This window comes from Delphinapterus leucas, chromosome 6 (genome assembly GCF_059928025.1).
Source record: "Delphinapterus leucas isolate spDelLeu-1000000601 "Yukka" chromosome 6, BTC_Dleu_Yukka2, whole genome shotgun sequence".
Taxonomy (NCBI): domain Eukaryota; kingdom Metazoa; phylum Chordata; class Mammalia; order Artiodactyla; family Monodontidae; genus Delphinapterus; species Delphinapterus leucas.
The window spans coordinates 102,285,155-102,306,070 of NC_143134.1; the positions used below are offsets into that span (position 1 = coordinate 102,285,155).

General features: G+C 38.4%; 1 protein-coding gene across 1 annotated transcript in view; it reads right to left on the bottom strand.

The window, feature by feature from the left end:
- The window catches only part of SVEP1 (sushi, von Willebrand factor type A, EGF and pentraxin domain containing 1), a 200,268-nt gene that overhangs the window by 126,074 nt on the left and 53,278 nt on the right, over window positions 1–20,916 (bottom strand). The window contains exons 4-5 of the mRNA XM_022579081.3: window positions 8,358–8,516; window positions 7,354–7,533 (exon numbers count right to left, since the gene is read on the bottom strand). Of these exons, the coding sequence (XP_022434789.2) occupies window positions 7,354–7,533; window positions 8,358–8,516 (339 nt within the window). The remainder of the gene's footprint in view (window positions 1–7,353; window positions 7,534–8,357; window positions 8,517–20,916) is intronic.

The following is a 20,916-nucleotide window of genomic DNA, read 5'->3' on the forward strand; positions in this document are numbered from 1 at the left end:
CCCTTTGTTAATTTTCCAAGGGAAGCTCTTTCGCCTCTTTCAGCTCATGGGATTTGTGTGTGTTCCAACCTTGCTCAGGGGTAGAGCCTGTGAGCCCGGATCATGTTCCCCTGGTCTGAGAAGTGACCAGGTTACAACTGGTGATATACTTCCTTTCTCTATTGACTCTGAAACCACCATGAAAAAGGAGCTAGAAGAGTATTTACTAAGCTCTGGAGGCTGGAAAGGGCCCTGTGCCTCAGCCAGCCTCAGCACCACCAGCAGCAGAAGTGCCATGGGTTGTCCAGAGAACTGTGCGTTTCCCCAGCGCTGCCACTCCTGCCTCAACGCTGCATCAGAGAAGCTACAAGAAGGTACTCGCGCTGCTCCTGCAGGTTCCCAAATGACATCTGTGCTCTGAGTTCCGGCAAGAGTCTACCACCGCCTAGCCCACCCAAATCCCGTAGAGTGCCTCAGAGTACGTCTCAGTCAATTCCAGCAGGCCCTATATTCTTGTTCAGGACAATCGCTTCATCTACCAGGGTCATCCCCACACAGCTCTGATCCAACTCTAACTCACAAACTCATGCACCTGCCCTCTGGAGTACATGATCGGTCCTCAGTAAATCCCGTCCTATCCTAGACTTCTCTTATGACCTTTTCCTTACTTTCTCATCCTAGTAAAATATCTTATTGTCTCTTATAGACAGGACCTGCTCTTTATTGCCTTCCCAGATCATTCTCTTTCTTCTTCCTAAACACCTCCAGCTCCCTGGAGAGAGGAAAAACGTCCCTTCCCCCCCACCCCCGCTCCCCAGTTGCCTGTTGACCTTTTGGCCACTTCTCATTCTTTAATGATTTTATATTTTTCTCTCTCTCTCTTTCTCTCTCTGGCACGTGTGTGCACGTGCGCACACACACACACACACACACACACACACACACACACACACAAGCTGGTGATTTCATGATCTATGTAGATGATCATTCCAATAACCCAGAGTCATATTCCTCACCTCTTCTTCACCAATAACCACATCCTTCACCTTATTTCAGCCTCCCCTCCACTGCCTTATCCTCTAGACCTTGCCAGCACCAATCCACGCACCCTCCTCTGACAACGACCTCCTATCTTCCTAGATTATTCCCTCAAGAGCTTCAGCTCCATCAAATTCTATACCCTACTGGAGCCCCCAATTATGTGTTCTTCTTTAGGTAAAATTATCTCTAAAGAGTTTATACTCTTTCTACACTTCTTTTCCTCCAGTTCTAGCTTAGACCCACTCCAATCAGGGTTTCAAATCAGGAGAAGGAGGAAGGACAGTAAAGGAGGAAAGAAAGGGGGAGAATAAGGAGAGGGGAGAAGAAAGGGAAGAGAAGGAGAGGAGAAAGGCAGGTGATAGAGAGGAAGAGGAGGGGAGGAGGAGACATGGAAGAGGATGGGGAAAGGAGAGTGCAGGGAAGGGAGAGGGAGAGGTGGGGGGCTGCAGAGGCCCACGGCCGTGCACCCTTTCAGTCAGATGGCATGTACATCCTGGTCATAAACAGAGATACGGAGAGCACAAGACAGTGGATTCTTGTTGAATATGCCAACAGATGGGCGCGGATGCTCATTTTAATAGCTTACAGACATAATCCAATAAGCATCAGGCATTGTACGAAAAGCAAAAACCCCTGCAAAGAACAAATCTCACTTTTCTCTCAGATAACACTCCTGCAACACTAAAGGCCACAAGACAACAGAGAGATCTCTAAATATTTTTGAACAAAATCACTTGGGACTCAAGAACTTTGTTGAGACTCTGGGTAAGATGTCTTTTTCCTTCTTTTATGCATTTGCCAATTTTTCATATGAAGCATGTAGTTACTTATGATGAAAGCTTAACTTTCAAATAATAGGAAAGGAAGTTGGGGTAAAATATTCAGTGCGTATTCAACTGAAGTCGCGTCAGTGCGTATTCAACTGAAGTCGCGGTTTCACAGAATCTGCTCTGAAGGAACCCATTCAAATTATATTAGTTGGCAGAACATAAATATTGGGTGCATGAAATATTCATTTAGGATTGATTACTCCTTAGGGAAAACTCAAGAATTAGATTAGAAGTTAAACCATAAGCCCTCGCCTTCCGATCACTGGGATGGTTTGGACCAAAGTCAAATGAGCAGAATTATTTTGCCTTCCACGTTTTGATTGTTATTGAGTGTGTCCACCATGTAAGTAGAATCTTTACTGAGTGTATCCATCAAGGGTGTAGAAATATTTTGCCTCCCATAGTTTGACTTTTCTTGAGGGCACTCAACAGGCATAGCACAATACCAAGAGCCAGGTAGGATTAAAAGTGAATGAGCCAAATTACTATGATCAAGATATAGAAAACCAGAAAACCATATTAAACAACTGCTTTTGATCCAATAAACTGCTGAACTGACTCCAGCTTTCCAACTTGAGACGAAATGAACTTGCAACGTCTCTCAAGAGAACTGATAGTAAATTAGAGCTGGTGTTTCACACATATGCAAATTACATTGCTTCTCAAGTGTTGGTTTTAATAAACTTTCACTGCTCCTCAGGGAAAACAAAGCATATGTAATAATTCCTATTTAGTTCTTAAACATTTTATACTCCTTTTCAACCAAGAATGACCATTTTTATCATTTTTGATAGGAACATGCTTATTTATGAGTTTCAACTTCAAAAATATTTTTATTTCCATAAGCTGAAAACTTCTGCAATAAACGTTTGACTGACATTCATGTTAAAGCAATCCTTAAATATTTATTTAGTCTTTTTAGAAAACAGCAATTTAGTCTTTCAGGAGAATGGTCTACTAGGTAGCAGACAATGTGAGAACTTGATCTGGTTCTCAGTGGAAAGACTCGTTAGATTTTTTTCTCAGATTTACACTTCCTGTCACTCTCCCAATTTTGACAGCTTCTATACTGAAAATAAAATAAATCTGATGTTAAATGCAGGGTTCTCACTGTTGCCTGAACGTTTTTCTCAGGAAAAATACTATCACAAAATTTACTTTACTTTCATGTTGTGGTTTAGCTAGTTATCACTGAGAAACCACAAAGGAATCCTTACTAGTTTAGAAAGGAATGTGTAATTCAGATAAAATTCAGAGCGTGTTTTAATGAAGAATGTATAGGAGGAATAAGAATCAAGACTATTAGTTATTATTTAACCCTACAAAACATTTAGGATGTAACATGAAATTTGTAAAAGGCTTTATATTTTACACTGGTCTTTCATTTCTGCCTCACTTTTAGAAAGATTGTCAAGAAAAAAATAAACTTATCCTCTGTCTTTATAATTAGATTTAAATTAGATCTGTAAAATGCTACTTTCTCCATACTACCCTCCTGAAACAGAAGTGAATTCCCACATAACTGCCATATTTCACCGAATCCCAGACGCCCCAATTGTAAGGTACAACATTATTTTATAAGCTGCTAATAAAGAAACAGTAATGTCTGTGAAAGGATTTAACGCCACGGTTGTTGAGGTACATCTCAGTTTTAGGATGTTAAGATGTGGGGGAAAAGTGTTTTTGAATTAATGAATTATGGTATATGTTTCACAGAACAATACCTCAAGTACAGGCAGACCTCAGAGATATTGCAGGCTCAGTTCCAGACCACCAAATACAGTGACTATTGCAGTAAAGCAAGTCCCACGATTTTTTTGGTTTCCCAGTGCATATAAAAGTTATGTTTACACTACACTGTAGTCTATTAAGTGTGCAAATTAGCATTATTCTAAAAACCAATATACGCCCATTACTTAAAAACAGTTTATTGCTAAAAAATGCTAACCATCATCTGACAACGTGGGGTTGTTATCAGTACAAACCTTCAATTTGTAAGAACTGCAACATCAGCAAAAAAAATAAAGCAAAGCTCAGTAAAACGAAGTATGTCTATAACTAAATCCTTTAATGAGGAGCCAGAGGAAGAGCCTGACTTAGTACCTTCATTCAGGACAACTTCGTTCACTGGTAAGTTAGGGAGTAGTTTTTTGGAGGTGAAATTAAAGGGAGCTTAGAAAAGTTCACATCCTGGAGCATTGCTCTTATTTTGATTAAAGTTATTTTACTTACACGGGGACATCAATGCAAATTGCATAAAAGACAACAAGCCTACTTTTTAAACATGGGACTGCATAATGGGAAGTGACACAAGCAGACTGTCAGTGTATCTATTTGTCAATGTACTTATCCATATCATTTACCAGAAGTATAACCAAGGATTAGCTGGGGTGGGGGAAGATACGTTCTGTGCTCATAACGAGCTCACAGACTAGCAGAGGTGATCGACAAGTTAATTAATTAAAGTAAGTAAGGTGGTTTGTATTGTAACAATTTGGTTAAGCTGGGAAACACTGTCAGAATCCCCTTATTTTGGGCCAGTTTAGGGTTGATCAAAAGAAGAACCTGCACTTGATCTTGGAAGGCGGAAGAGAGGCAGTGATCGATCACTGCAGGCAGAATCAGTGATGGACAAATGCACACATGCACAGTAGGTTCCAGCTTGTCTTTGGTCACCTCCACTCCACATCCCAATTGCTGACCCTGTTGACCCAAGGTGGCCCCAAGCTCGCTGCTGGGTTCTTGGATGTAGAGCATCAGGGCATGGTTACACAGAGATAAAGCTTCTCTTAGACTTCCCAACACACTTCTCCCTTGTGGTTCCACTTCAGCAGCTGGGTGGGCTTGGATTCTCAGACTGAACTGGTAGTAACTCCTCTGATGCTCCAATTTCTCTTCTGGACCTTCCACTTCACAGCTCCTTCCAAAATCGTGTAAGGTCTGATTCTTAAAATAAGTTCCTTATCCCATAGCACAGATGGTGTATTTCCTGGGCTTCCCTGACTGACCCTGGCACACAAAGCGCAAGGGCTAGAATGCAGGCAGGACAGGTTTGTGGATGCACATACAGAGGTTAGGGGTCATCCCATCCCAGATGAGAAGGTCAGCGACAGGGAGGGCTTATATACAGGGACCAAAGGAATGACTGGACAATCAAGGCTGTTGAAACAACTTGCAAACGGATGGCTTCCTGAGAGAGCATGGCCATTTCTTAAGGCTTTAGTGTAGGATTCGAGGCTCAGGGTGGAGACTGTAGAGGGTTAAAGAGGCAAGGGCCAGACCTTACCCTAAAGGGGTCGTCTGCCTGATTTTCTCACTCTTCTTTGGAAGGTCAGTAAGTGGAAAGTTAAAATGTCATGTTTTCTACCTTCTGCCATGAGGTATTTGGAAGAAGGGGTAGAGGTTTTACAAAGAACTTAAAAACTATGTAACTTTACAGGAATATTTCTAAGAGGTTCCTATGATCAACCTTTTCAGTAATAGGCTTTTTACCATTTGAGACTGTATGACTAAGAATGTCTTTGCTTTGCTTTCCCACATAAACAATAGCTTGTCGGAGTTTAGAAATCTAGGGTCTAATTCTTTTCTTTCAGAATTCAGGAAACATACACTTATCTTCTAACATTTAGAATGGCTAATAACGGGCTCAAGGCAAGTCTGATTCCCTTTCCTTTATGGGCAATATTATTTCTAACTGTGAAATAGGCCCAATTTTCTAATTTTTCCAGGGCTTTCAGAAGTTTCAATAAGATTATTTCCAGACATGGATTTGTTTTCTATAATTTGTTTTCTGGCACCCAGTAAGTGATTTTAAGTTGACTATCAAAGCTTTCAGTCATGTGTGTTTTCAAGATTTCAGCTTGCGGTTATATTCTTTGATCTTCTATTAGTGCTTCTCCTCCACTCCATTCTCTCTCTGGATTCCTAATCTGTGAAGAGTCTATTTCCTGTGACTATTCTCGTGTCATTTTATTCTTTCGTCTTTTTTCTAATCTTTCAAATGTTGCTCTACTTTCAGAAGGATTTCTTGCGTTGATTTTCTAACTTATTAATTTGGCTTTTGACTATGTCTGTTTATTGTGCCAGCAACCTTTCTCTTCTCCCTAAGATACCTTTCTCCTCTCAGATTTCTCCCATTTCTTGGAATCCTAATCTCATTTTACCAATGTAATTGCCTTTGAATCTCAGTGATTCCATTTTTCTCCCCTCTTCTTTCAGGTCTCCCTTGTTCAATTTGCTGATTCCGTCTCTTTTTGTTAAGTAGAGATAAGGGTCTGGACTGGGACCTGATTTAAGCAAATTCATATTCATAGATGAGTTCAGTATCGGTAGCCGATTAATACAAACAGTGAATGTCTCCTGGGGTTCACAAGTGACCTTGAAGTTGTGAGTAGGTTGGCTTCCCTTATGGGTGTGGGAGCCAAGAGAAGACTAGAAGACAGAACTTCTTACCCTACTCCAGTGAGCTGGGTGATACAGGGTCTTGGAACAGTCAAAGCCTCAGCAAACTATATTGCCAAAGGATGCCTAGGGGATGTGTTGGGGGTCATGTTGCCAGATTTAGCATAAAAACAAACAAATGAGGATATCCAGTTAAATTTGAATTTCAGAAAAGCAACAAATAATTCTTTGTATAAGAAGGTCTCCAGTCTTGTATGGGACTTACTTATGTTAAAAAGTTATTTGTCGTTTATCTAAAATTTGAATCTAAACGGGTGTCCTGTATTTCATCTGGCAACCCGAGGTGACGGGGGGAATGCCGTATTCAGAAGCTTCATGGGCAGGGGTTCTCGAGTCCTTTGACTTGTCCCCCTCTCTTCTTACAGAGCCTTCTCTTTCAACCCAATTTGTGAAACCCTAGGAAGCTGGCCATGCAGTGGTCGTAAGAAGTAGGAAAGTAGGTCTTGGAGACGGCAAGAGTGGAAGTGAATTAAGGTACTCTCAATTTTGCTTGTTGTTCCTCTGTATCTGATGTGGGAGCCTCAGGTTCTATCTATGGTACTGCCCCCTTTTCTGTTGGCCTGATGAGGCTCTTTGGATGTCATTTTAGCAAACTCCCACTTTCTGTGGCATGCTGTCTATTCAAAGTGAAGGCTGGGGATGTGTACACTGGCTAACTACTCTTGTCACAGGATACTGGTGTGGTCCTTGGAGCCCTACAATCAAAGTAGACATCAAAGCCGCACATTGACCATCCCCAAACCCTCCCTGGACCCTGTCTTGGCTGCTTGAAATCTGAGGTTTAAGGTAACCTGTCCATTTCTTTCCCAGGCAGGCCTTTCCTTTGCTTGTTCATAAAAGAAACACAAAGGGCATAGTTTATGATGATGTGGTCTACTGAGCTTAGTAGTTCTGACTTCAAACCTCCTGTAATTTTTTCTCTTTCTGTGGTCTATGGTCTATGAAATCAAAAGAAACAAAGAATCTAGTAGTCTATTAGAGTTTAAGTTGAGGATGTCGAGCAAGACAATCAATAAACAACGTGAATTGGCAGTCTGCATACCTCTGCAGGAGCTCTCAGAACCGGACCACAAACCATCGGGCAGACACAAGAAGATGCTGCTTCCCACGAGGTCGAACCCGGGGTGACATCGGACCCCACAGGCTGCATTGAAGTGGCTGTTGCAAGTGTTCTGGATAAAGTAACCATTTTCAGGAGGCTTCAGGGCAGGGCAGCGGACAACTAACATTTACAGGGAGAAGAGTAAAAAGCAAAGTGAGTCTCTGTCCATAAAGCATCCTCCCCCCGCTTTTTCTTTTCCGGTCAAGAGGACACTGTCTACACAGAGCTAAATTATCAACAGCATTCCCATTTACTGCATATGAATTCCTAAGTGCACATTTGGAAGAAGAACACTTACGGCTCATGCTTACTAGGTATCTGCTTCCAGTTAAGTTTAAAAACAGACTAAATATTATGGTTTAAGCTTAGAGATTTTAAAATCTTGATATCTATGTGGATATGAAATTTTCTAGTTCTTGACCCTCATATGTCATTAGCTATTTTCCTTCTCAGTTAGAGTGGCATAAAATAAAGAACAAATAAGTCCAGCAAAGCATGTCTGCCACAAATCCCAAGAGCCACAGCTTTGGCTAATTAAATTAATTTTTGATATGAATAATATCAAAGTACTTTACTTATAAAAGTATTTTCTTTAAATGGATTTAACCATCACCAGAGCCCAAACTAGCTCATTTGTTATTCAAATTTGCTGTTAAATTTGTGACTTCTCTCTCTTAGATTCATTTTAGATCTTTTCCGATACTAAATCTGTTTTCATAGTCACATTACTTGTGGAGTCTCAGATCTCCTTTCTCTGGAGCAAGATGTGGATATGTTCAGTGATAAGGAATGCTAGATAATAAAAACAAAGAATTCCCCCCAAATAAGATTAGAGGAAGGAATATTAAAGACCATGCCCAATTAATTGGATAAAAACACCAGCATTACTTCCCTAAAAGAGATCAGCTTTTATATTTCCTATCTGCCAGTGGTGGGATCCGTACCTTTGCAGCTCTGGCCAGATGCCCGGTACCCCTCCTTGCAGACACAGTCTTCAGGGGAAGTACTTCCGGGTGGAGAAGTGTGATTTTCATCAGGACATGGAAGGCACGTGCTGATTCCTCCTGGTGAACCTTCTGGTTTGTATGTCCCGGATGGGCAAGCTGTGGGTAAGCCAGGGAAGCCCATTTCATGCGGGGCACATCAATGCACAGTTAACAACATTTTGGAAACTGATTGGGGGGAAAAGTCCCAAACAATAGCTTTTCATAGAAATAATTGTGTAATTCAAGCAAGGAGAGAAACCAAGATTTTTTTAAAAGAGTGATATAGTTGGCTATTTGCAGGTAATGAAGTGGCCTCTTTGATGTCCCACAATTAGTTACAATCACAACACATCATGGCATGATATGGCTGGGCTTATTTGTGGGAAAATTCAAAACAGCAATGTACGTAAATGGACTAAAAGGAATCAATGATACTCAACGCGTAAAAACATCGTGCTAAAGACAGTATATCCCATATTCCATCAACCCCCCCAACCTGTGCAGCTGCACCTCCCCCGTTGTGTCCCCCAACACTCACTCCCCGCAGAACAGAATAGTTGTAGATATGCAAAAAGCACTGGGCCCCTTGTTTCCGTTCAAAGCACTGGACAAAGGGTGAGGAGAAAGTAAAGCGCTTGAGGGGAATGATCCTACTGATGGGAAATAAGTCTTCTGAAGAAAAAAGAATCACAGACCCTGCTTTTCCCAGGCTCAAGAAAAAAAAAAAAAAAAAAAGATGAAAAGCAGGACCTGATTGATCTTGCTTCATATCTTCCCTCTGCACTGACAATGCGGCTTTGAATCTGCACTTACTCTCCCTGGAGTTACACATCTGTAAAGTAACTCACAGTTAAGAATTCAACAACAGAGAAATTGTGGAATAAAGAGACTTGCAATACTTAATAAAGCCAGATAAATGTAGTGTAGTCAAGTATGCATTATATTATTTAAAAAAAATAGTAGCAACCAAGGAATGTGCACTTATGTGGTGATACTTGATATAAATTATCTCCTTTAATCCTCACAGTATTAATAATTACTAATATTTTTACTAATAAGTACATTACTTTTATTAGCATTGTGTCTATTTTAAAGAGAGAATGGAGGCTTAGAGTAATTTGATGATTTGACTAAAGTTACTCAGTTAACAGGTGGTAGCGCTAGGAGATTTTTTTAGCATTTAACATTGGTTTATTACATTTTTATGCTGAAATTCAAAATCACATTTATCTTGTTTGTAATTAGTAAGTCAAATATTTTTAAATGGTAGTACACTCCTCTCTTCTTCCTATTGTCATTTGTTTAAGGCCTGTTTCCGGGTAGACAAGCTCTGGCTTGTTTATCTTTTTTTTTTTTTTTTTTTTTGCGGTACGCGGGCCTCTCACTGTCGCAGCCTCTCCCGTTGCGGGGCACAGGCCCCGGACGCGCAGGCTCAGCGGCCATGGCCCACGGGCCCAGCCGCTCCGCGGCATGCGGGATCCTCCCAGACCGGGGCACGAACCCGCGTCCCCTGCATCGGCAGGCAGACTCCCAACCACTGCGCCACCAGGGAAGCCCTGTTTATCTTTTTTAAAGACTTTTTTTTAGGTTGACAACAAAATTGAGATGAAGATTAGAGCTAGAATTTTAAAGCAGATATTTACATAGCTTTCACTATGTCCCAGGGACTATTCTACGTATTTTATAAATATTATCTATTTATCCATTTAAGAACGTATGAAGTAACAAATACTATTAATCTCATTTTACAGATGAGAAAACTAAGGCACTAAGAGGTTAACTAACTTGCCAAAGTTACACAGTAAGTGACAAAGCTGGGGTCTGAACCAAGAGAATTGGGATCCAGACGCCATGTTCTTTACTACTACATGTTCTATGTCTCAAACCCAGGTCTCCTGGATGCAGAAGTCCTTGTTTTAACAACTAAAATATGCTAAAAACAGAAGAAATCATTATTGAGAGAGAAGACTCGTAATATAATGTAATTTTTAGAAAAAAGTCATGCTTCTAACATTCTTGATTATATTTAAAAACAGAAGAGAACATTTTCCCATGTATATAGTAGAAAATTCCAGAATTGATACAGCTGTAGCTATTTAAGAATGAGAGAAACATTTGTAGGAAAGTTATAATGATGTGTGACTAACGAAAAATACTTCAGCAGAAAAAAAGGGAACATTACTTCAAAGCATCATAGCATTAAATACTGAATTATTATTGAATTATTCATATTTCTGAATATTCCTTTTTATAAAAAGTTCAGTAAATATCGGCACAGATCTTCAAGAAGATGCAAGACAACACTGTATCCTTTGAACAGAAGGCAGCAGCTATAGGAGAAAATGATTAAGATAAACATACAAACGGAGAAGAAAACATAAACTGTAACAGCAAGATTAAAGCTGTTGTTGGAGGCAGTAAAAAGAAGCCAGAAAATTCCAGAACAACACAAGTAAAAGCTGTGATATTAATACAAGAAAATACTCCTTACTTGAAGTTTCAGGGCAATAAAAACTCATCAAGTTCCTGGCAAAATTAATAAAAAGTGATTAATGCCCAAAACAAAGGAAAAGTATGACAAGTGTTTAGGAAAGAAAAACAAAATAAATGGGAAAATCAAACTGACATTTTATTTCTCCTGTGCAAAAACAAATGCCATGAAAAAAGAATGAAATAAGATATACAGCTATGTGGAAAAAATATTATGGACCCAAAACTCTATATCTGGGCAAGCTACTGGTAAATATGAGGGAAGAGAAAGACATTTGAGAATGTGCATGACTTCTGGAAATCAAGATGTATTTCACTGATTGAAAAGAAATCAACATAAAGCACTCAGGTATGAGGAAAAAAATGGTATTCAATAAATCACTTGAGATTAAGAAAGTAGTGGGACATACCATATATTGCTAAATATCTTGCTAAAATAATTGTAAAAATGATGAAATAGCAAATAAAACCCCTTCTTAAAAAGAAAGACATATGATCTAAGGGAAAAAAATAATAATCTTTACATATTATAAAGAAAAAACGTTTAAAGTCTGAGGGAAACGGGGGATGGTTGGGAAGAGGAAAAGATAAAGTTCTCACTTCCTTTCATATATATCAATATGAAAAAACTTAAAGAAAAACATAGGTTCAATTTGTACACAAAAAATTCACATAACTATGAATAGAAAAAGAATGCATAACCTCCAAATCAGTGGAAGAGAAAAAAACCCAAATAACAAAGGTAGAAAAACATAGCTACTAAACAACCAATGGATCACTGAAGAAATCCAAGAGGAAATCAACATATACCTATAGACAAATGAAAACAAAATCACAATGATCCAAAACCTATGGGATGCAGCAAAAGCAGTTCAAAGAGGCAAGTCCATAGCAATACAATCTTACCTCAGGAAACAAGAAAATTCACAAATAAACGACCTAACCTTACACCTAAAGCAACTAGAGAAAGAAGAGCAAACAAAACCCAAAGTTCGCAGAGGGAAAGAAATTATAAAGATCAGAGCAGAAATAAATGGATTAGAGAACAAGAAAACAGTAGAAATGATCAATGAAACTAAAAGCTGGTTCTTTGAAAAGATAAACAAAATGGATAAACGTTTAGCAAGACTCATCAAGAAAAAAAAGGAGAGGGCTCAAATCAATAAAATTAGGAATGAAAAAGGAGAAGTTACAATGGACAACACAGAAATACAAAGGATCATAAGAAACTACTACAAGCAACTGTATGCCAATAAAATGGACAACCTAGAAGAAATGGACAAATTCTTAGAAACGTACAGTCTCCCAAGACTGAACCAGGAAGCAACAGAAAACATGAACAGACCAACCACAAGTACTGAAATTGAAACCGTGATTAAAAAACTCCCAACAAGCAAAAGTCTAGGACCAGATGGCTTCACAGGTGAATTCTATCAAACATTTAGAGAAGAGTTAACACCTCTCCTTCCTAAACTATTCCAAAAAATTGCAGAGGAAGGAACACTTCTGAACTCATTCTATGAGGCCATCATCACCCTGATACCAAAACTAGACAAAGATACCACAAAAAAAGAAAATTATAGGTCAATATCACTGATGAACATAGATGCCAAAATCCTCAACGAAATACTAGCAATCCAAATCCAACAATACATTAAAAGGATCATACACCATGAGCGAGTGGGATTTATCCCAGGGATGCAAGGATTTTTTGATATCCGCAAATCAAACAATGTGCTATACCACATCAATAAACTGAAGAATAAAAACCATATGATCGTCTCAATAGATGCAGAAAAAGCTTTTGACAAAATTCAACAGCAATTTATGATAAAAAAACTCTCCAGAAAATGGGCACAGAGAGAACATACCTCAACATAATAAAGGCCATATATGACAAACCTACAGCTAACATCATACTCAGTGGTGAAAAGCTGAAAGTATTTCCTCTAAGATCAGGAACAAGACAAGGATGTCCACTCTCACCACTTTTATTCGACATAGTTTTGGAAGTCCTAGCCACAGCAATCAGAGAAGAAAAAGAAATAAAAGGAATCCAAATTGGAAAAGAAGACATAAAACTGTCACTGTTTGCAGATGACATGATACTATACATAGAAAATCCTAAAAATGCTACCAGAAAATTACTAGAGCTCATCAATGAATTTGGTAAAGTTGCAGGATACAAAATTAATATATAGAAATCTGTTGCATTTCTATACACTAACAACAAAAGATCAGAAAGAGAAATTTTAAAAAAATCCTATTTACCATTGCATCAAAAAGAATAAAGTACCTAGGATAAACCTACCTAAGGAGACAAAAGGCCTGTACTCTGAAAACTATACGATACTGATGAAAGAAACTGCAGACGACACAAACAGATGGAAACATATACCATGTTCTTGGATTGGAAGAATATTGTTAAAATGACTATACTACTCAAGGCAATCTACAGATTCAACGCAATCCCTATCAAATTACCAATGGCATTTTTCACAGAGCTAGATCAAAAAAATCTTAAATTTTGTATAGAGACACAAAAGGCCCCAAATAGCCAAAGCAATCTTGACAAAGAAAAACAGAGCTGGAGGAATCAGGCTCCTGACTTCAGATTATACTACAAAGCCACAGTCATCAAAACAGCATGGTACTGGCACAAAAACAGAAATATAGACCAATGGAACAGGACAGAAAGCCAGAAATAAATCCACGCACCCATGGTCATTTAATCTACGACAAAGGAGGCAAGACTACAATGGAGAAAAGACAGTCTCTTCAATAAACGGTGCTGGGAAAACTAAACAGCTACATGTAAAAAAACAAAACTAGAACATTCTTTAACACTATACATAAAAATAAACTCAAAAGGCCTAAATGTAAGACCAGATAGTATAAAACTCTTAGAGAAAAACATCGGCAGAACACTATTTGACATAAATCACAGCAATATCTTTTTCGATCTGTCTCCCAGAGTAATGGAAGTAAAAACAAAAATAAACAAATGGGACCAAATTAAACTTGAAAGCTTTTGCACAGCAAAGGAAACCACAACAAAATAAAGACAACCCAAAGAATGGGAGAAAATATTCGCAAATGATGTGACTGACAAGGGGATTAGTCTCCAAAATTTACAAACAGCTCAAGTGGCTCAATAGCCAAAAAACAAACAACCCAATCAAAAAATGGGCAGAAGACCTAAATAGACATTTCTCCTAAGAAGACGTATAGATGGCCAAGAGGGACAAGAAAAGATGCTCAACATCACTAATTATTAGAGAAATGCAAATCAAAACTACAATGAGATTACCTCACACCAGTCAGAATGGCCATCATCAAATGGACAGTAAATGCTGGAGAGGGTGTGGAGAAAAGGGAACCCTCCTACACTGTTGGTGGGAATATAAATTGGTACAGCCGCTATGGAGAACAGTATGGCGGTTTCTTAAAAAACTAAAAATAGAGTTACCATATGATCCAGCAATCCCACTCCTGGGCGTTTATCTGGAGAAAAACATGGTTCGAAAGGATACGTGCACCCCAGTGTTCATTGCAGCACGGCTTACAATAGCCAAGACATGGATGCAACCTAAATGTCCATCGACAGATGAATGGATAAAGAAGACGTGGTACATATGTACAATGGAATATTACTCAGCCATTAAAAAGAATGAAATAATGCCATTTATAGCAACATGGATGGACCTGGAGATTATCATACTAAGTGAAATAAGTCAGACAGAGAAAGACAAATATCATATGATATCGCTTATATGCGGAATCTAAAAAAATGATACAAATGAACTTATTTACATAACAGACTCACAGACTTAGAGAATGAACTTATGGTTACCATGGGGGAAAGGTAGGGGGAAGGGATAGACTGGGAGTTTGGGACTGACATGTACACACTGCTATATTTAAAATAGATAACCAACAAGGACCTACCATAAAAAAAAAAAGTTTAAAAATTTTTAAAAATTAAAAAAAGAAAAACAGAACAAGAAGATAAATAGCAGAAAGAATTTATAACAAAATGTCATTAACTAAGGTAATGGAAGTAAAACCAAATATATCAGTTATCATCAATAATAGTAATGGGTTAATTTAACCCTGCTGATAAGATATAAACTTAAAAACAAGCCAGAGATACAGATTAAAAATAGTTGGATGTTAAAATATATGTTAAATATTTCAAAAAATTTTCAGGAAGCAAACAAATTAGTACCTTAAGGAGAAATAAAAGCTTAACACATAAAGAGCTTTTTCCAATATATGAAAAAGATAGGAATACTTCAATAGAAAAGTTGACAAAGAACAAAAGCTGGAAATTTACTAAAGAAGAAATGAAAATGACCTATAATAGTAGGATACACTGTCTAACCTCACTTATAATGAAAAATGCAAATTGATGACTACTTTTTAATTTGGAAAAATTTTTAATGGATGTTAGTACCCATTGCTGGCAGGCATGTGGGCAAACAGGCTCTCTCCAACTCTGTAGGGAAACCTGAGGGTAGACACCAAAAGCCTCAAGTGGAGCTTTCCCTTTGATATAGCATTTCATTTCTAATAATTTGTCCAAGTGAAAGTAAACATTTTTTACCTACACATATAAGTATGTATAATTATTGTCTGTCATTACACAGCACTGGAAACCAAGACAAATGTCGAGAGATGGGGGGGTTTGTTAAATTCTTATGACAAATCCATCAAATGGTATATTAGCCATAAAAACAGAGTTCTTGACATGGAAGGTCAATCAAATTGTGTAGCTGAGTGTAAAAAAAAGCATGTTTCAAACACCGTATGTATTGTATGATCTTCTGGCTAATGAATGTATAAAATTCTATAATGTTATGAATACATGACATATATTCATGGTAGAATTATGAGCCTTCCCAGTTTGTTTATTTTTGCTGATTTACATTTTCTTGTTTTGTTATACTGAATAGGTATTGTGCAAAAACATTAAAAGTAAATAAAAATTATACATAAGAGAAAGTCATTGTCTCAAATGCTGTAGTTCATTTCACAGTTATTGGTTCTCTGATCTCAGAGATCACTTTGATTCCTACTTCTCCCTCCATCTCCTTCAATACCCAAATTGAAATCATGTTGTTTGGGTTTTACTCCTTAAAAACCCTCGGCATTTCGCCTATCCCTCCATCTGCATCACTCCTATCTTAGACAGGAACTCACTACCTCTCTTCCAGGTTTTTACAAAGTCCTTTCACTGGTTCCCTTAACCTTCATCTCTACTCTTTAATCCATCTTAGATGTTGCTGCCTGAACATCTTTCTAAAATATAAATGTGATCAAAGCATTTTCTATCAAAAACTGCACCAACAGGATGAGGCCCTCTCTCTTTACTCTGATCTATTGGGTTGGCCAAAAAGTTCTTTTGGGTTTTTCTGTAACTCTTTCATCCATCTATAACTTTCCCCTGTCTGCTACAATGGACCAGTGAACTCCGTATCCTGACCAGAAGCTGCTTCAGAATCAAGCAGAGACTAGTTTTGCAGCACACCTCCCCGACCTCAGTTTACTGGACTTGGGAGTTTGACCAATTTACTTAATTTTTCGGAGACTTTGTTTCTTTGCGTGTAATATTAGTAGTACTTGCCTTATAAATTTGTTGTTAGGATTAATTGAAATAATGTGAGTAAAGCAACAATGCCGGGCATGTAGTTGGCATTCAGTAAATGTTAGAATAAGGTCCCCAACTCTTAATTCTCTCAACTATAAAAGAGACAGTTATACTTTTTTTATGGCTTGCTGTGCCCAGTAGATGCTCTGGTGCTTGGTAAATATTATCTCCCTCTCTTTCCCTTTCCTATCTTCCACTTAGCTTCTGCCTTGGCATATGCTTTCCTTTCTCTAAATGAACCTCCAGTATCCTTCAAGACTAACTTGTTCTTCAAAGCTTCTCTAACTTCTTCAGACAGATATTGTTACCTTCATTTCTGTGCCTCAGAGCACATTACCCCCACCTCTGTTCTGGCACATATCACACTGTGGGTAACATACGCACTTGTCTCTTTCTCTCCATGGGGAACACACTCTTGTAAGTTCAGGGAGTCTTCAGTCATCTGACCCAGCCATTGCCCATCCCATTGCCCGAACCAGCAGTCACTCAGTCAAAGGAGGGCAGGAGAAAAGAAGCTCTATTGGAAGTGGAGGATGGGTTAGTGTGGAGGAAGGACCAAAGTCAGAGGGAGTAGCAACAAGGCGGAGCGAAAGGATGTTAGACTAGGAGTCAAGACAACTGAGTTGCTATCCTGGCTGCTCCACTAACAAGCTACGGGGTCACTGGCAAGTGACTTTTTAAAAAGTTTTCCTATAAAATACAGAGGTTACATTTAATGATGGCCATGACCTTTCCAATGCTAACATTTGATGATTCTATAAATAGAATAATACTAAAAAGTTAAATAAACTTTTCATATGAACAGTCAGATTTTATCTACAGATTTTATAATTTATTTAAAAAATAATATTACATAAAAAGGAGCTAATCTTACACCATTACTCTCCAAAACCTTTTGAGTAATCAAGAATTTACAACACTGGAGAACAGTGCTTTGGATAAAAATATCCAAAAATACATTTGGAAATGTATTGTGAAATTCATAATGGTAATGGAAAACAGATTTTAGGAGAACTATTTAAAGGCATTGCACAACTCTAGTGGGAGAGGTGTAATCAACTTCTTTGATTCCCAAGGGGGGAAATTCCTCATCTAAAACCAAGCAAAAGTTGAAAAGATGAAATTAACCGTGGTTTGAAAAAGTTCCACAAGTGATGGTAAAGGGCTAGGGTACAATTTTTTTCTTTATCATATGAAATGATTCCCTTCCTGGAAATGTACCAAATAATCTTTCTTAATTGCTCTTCTTGTTGTTGTTAAAATAAGCACTTTCTCTTTTCAGAAACATCTTAGCAGTTATCAGCTACTATTATTGGAACTGTGATTCTTGAAATTATCATGGGCTAACATTAGATCTTTCTTCAACTGTCAACACAATTTTTTGACTCAAGTAAATAAAAATATCAACCAGTTTGGAATTTGTAGAATATAAAGAACTCTCTGTTCTCTAAATATCAATCCTTTAGATGACTGTTTTAGTTAATAATATTTATTATACAGTAACTTATACTTTACAAAAGTCCTTCTTATACATAATCTAAGATTAATGTTTTAAAAATCTCTATAAATACTGAGCCTCTGTTCTTTGCACAATTCACCTTTAAAGGTTAATGAAACTCTTTAAAGAATACAGTTTTAGGGAAGTTGCATCAGCTGCATTCAGGCTGTGAAGTACACAACTCCAAGTGTGCCCATTCATGTAGGTGATAATGGGACCCAGGAGTTGTGCAAATCAAAAGCCCTCGTTGCTGCTGTATCTAGGTAGGACATCAAGCAAGTTATCTGGGCCCCCCCCAAAAAAGGCTCTTCATTATTACAATATCATGCTTCTTCTCAACTTTATGGATTCATTCTGAATAAGGAATCTGTTCCTACGAACAGTTGTGTTAGGATTTTGAGCACAGGGGTCCACTGCACTAGAAAAGAACCAGCTTTCCCCGAGGCTAAGTCAATCCTTGTCACAAGTACAGGACAAGGACCTAGGTATACATATGAGGGACTTTCTTTTTAGTAGACAGCCAAGATCCTTTCTGTTTTCAAGGAATTAGAAGAGGAGACTTTTTTAACTGACCTGGATTCTGCACATCTGAATCTGTGTAAAATGAATTAGCATCCTGCCAAACTCCCTGTGATTGGTTAGCTCATCTGGCTGGAATACTATTTGGGCAAAATTGTGAATGTAGGCAACTGTGTGGTGCCAGAGCAGCAAATGGCACCCAAGCTGCAGGACACCATGTTGCAAATGTAAACACCTGCTCCAACTAGAAAGGAAATTACTGATGGATTAGGACGAGTCTATCAAAAATGAAAAGACAAAACTCTCAAAAGACTGTGTCCAAAGAAGATGCATCAGCGAAGTAAGCGTCACATGTTAAGAATATATGTGTACACACATACATACACATATAGACATAAATATATACATCACACATAAACTGAGTATAGAACACTTAGGCAAAGTCTTTGTAGTTGAAAACTCTGTGTTCTCTCTTTTTTTTTTTCTTTGGCTGTGCCACACGGCTTGTGGGGTCTTAGTTCCCCAACCAGGGATCAAACCCGGGCCCCTGGACCACCAGGGAATTCCCTGAAAACTCTTAATTGTCTTAAGATGTTTACTGTCTGGGTGAGAAATGTGAGATCATCCTGAGTTTTACAATTAAAACTTCACGGGCAAGCACTTTTAAGAAAGGCCTCTGGAGATTTTAGAATTATCTTCAACTTATTTATTCCTTCTCAAATAGCTAATAGCTAAGAATTGTATAAAGAAGAAAATAAAATTTACCATAAGCTTGACTACTCTGGTTTAACTATTCTTTTAATGTTTAATATTTAGCTTGATTCCAATATTTTACAATTAAAAACAACGTTCCTATAATCATCTTTTTCCCTTATATCATTCACCCATTAACATTTTTTTCCTTAGGCAAAATAATATTAACTTTTCATTAGTCTACTGTCAAGTTATTGTATATTCCCATTATCAGGAATAAAAGTACATATCTTACTGTACTCTCATGAGTTTTTTAAATTACCAATTAATCATTATTTAAATGTGAAGTCCCATGAATTCCAATGCAACAGGTTTTCAACTTGAATCTAGGGTGAATCTATCTCTGAGATTCAGACATGTGTAGGCCCAACAGAAGTCTATTTTCTTACGGAACTTGAGAACCTTCTGGGAGAAAACTCTATCCCTGGTAGGGGTAATATTTAAAATGTTACCAGAGGGACTTCCCTGGTGGTCCAGTGATAAAGAATCAGCCTTATAATGCAGGGGTCACGGGTTCGATCCCTGGTCAGGGAACTACGATCCCACATGCCGCGGGGCAACTAAGCCTGGGTGCCGCAACTACTGAGCTCGCGTGCCTCAACTAGAGAGCCTGCATGCCACAAACTACAGAGCCCTGGAGCCTGCGCGCCACAACTAGAGAGAGAAAACCCACACGCCACGACTAGAGAGAAGCCTGCGCGCTGCAACCAAGAGCCTGCACGCTGCAACAAAAGATCCTGCATGCCTCAATGAAGATCCCGCGTGCCGCAACTAAGACCCGACACAGCCAAAGGTAAATAAAAATAAATAAATAAAGGGTACTAAAAATAAGTAAATAAATAAAATGTTGCCATAATGGCATGATCACTGATCCCTAAGAGCAGACATGAGCTGTAGCATCAAGCAGAGTTCTGCATGCCCACTAATCTGCCAGGTGTTACCTCTGTAGGTGCTGGATTGTGGGGTAGACCAGTGAGGCTGGAGAGAGGGTGAGATCAGTAAGGGGACATTTAGGGACTTGGGGGCAGCAGCTCTTTACCAACCAATACATTTGTATTTCAAAAATTTAACAACTTTTACAACTGTACTGATGCATATCTGATGACTTAGCCTGGCCTAAGGAGCAAGAGAAATGGCACACGCTGGATCTGGTAACACTTGACTTTAGCAGTCAGAAAGGAGAAAGATTCTGAGTATAGTTTGGTGTTTGTTGTCAAATTTGTTTCCCTTTGGGTCATATAAAGAGTGGTAAGTTTTGAGTTAGGTCTCAGGCCATGGTTGCCTTTGATATTTTTCTTTCCTCATCTCTTCTACCTCAGTTCAATAAGACTTTAAGGTCTTTGAGGCCTTAGAAAGAGGGATAATATCAGTTTCTATGCCCACTGGTTGCTGTGCTAATTTGGGACCTTATTATTTTATGACTTGATTGATCTGTAACCTCTATACATACATCTCTTGTTCTAGGTTACTTCAGATTCCGTGATTTCTGCCACAGATGCTGAATTAATATTCCTGTAACATGCCTTTCATCATGCCACTTTCCTGCTCAAAAATCTTCAATGGCTTACAGTTACCAATTGACCAAAGGCCATCTCCATAGTCTGGAA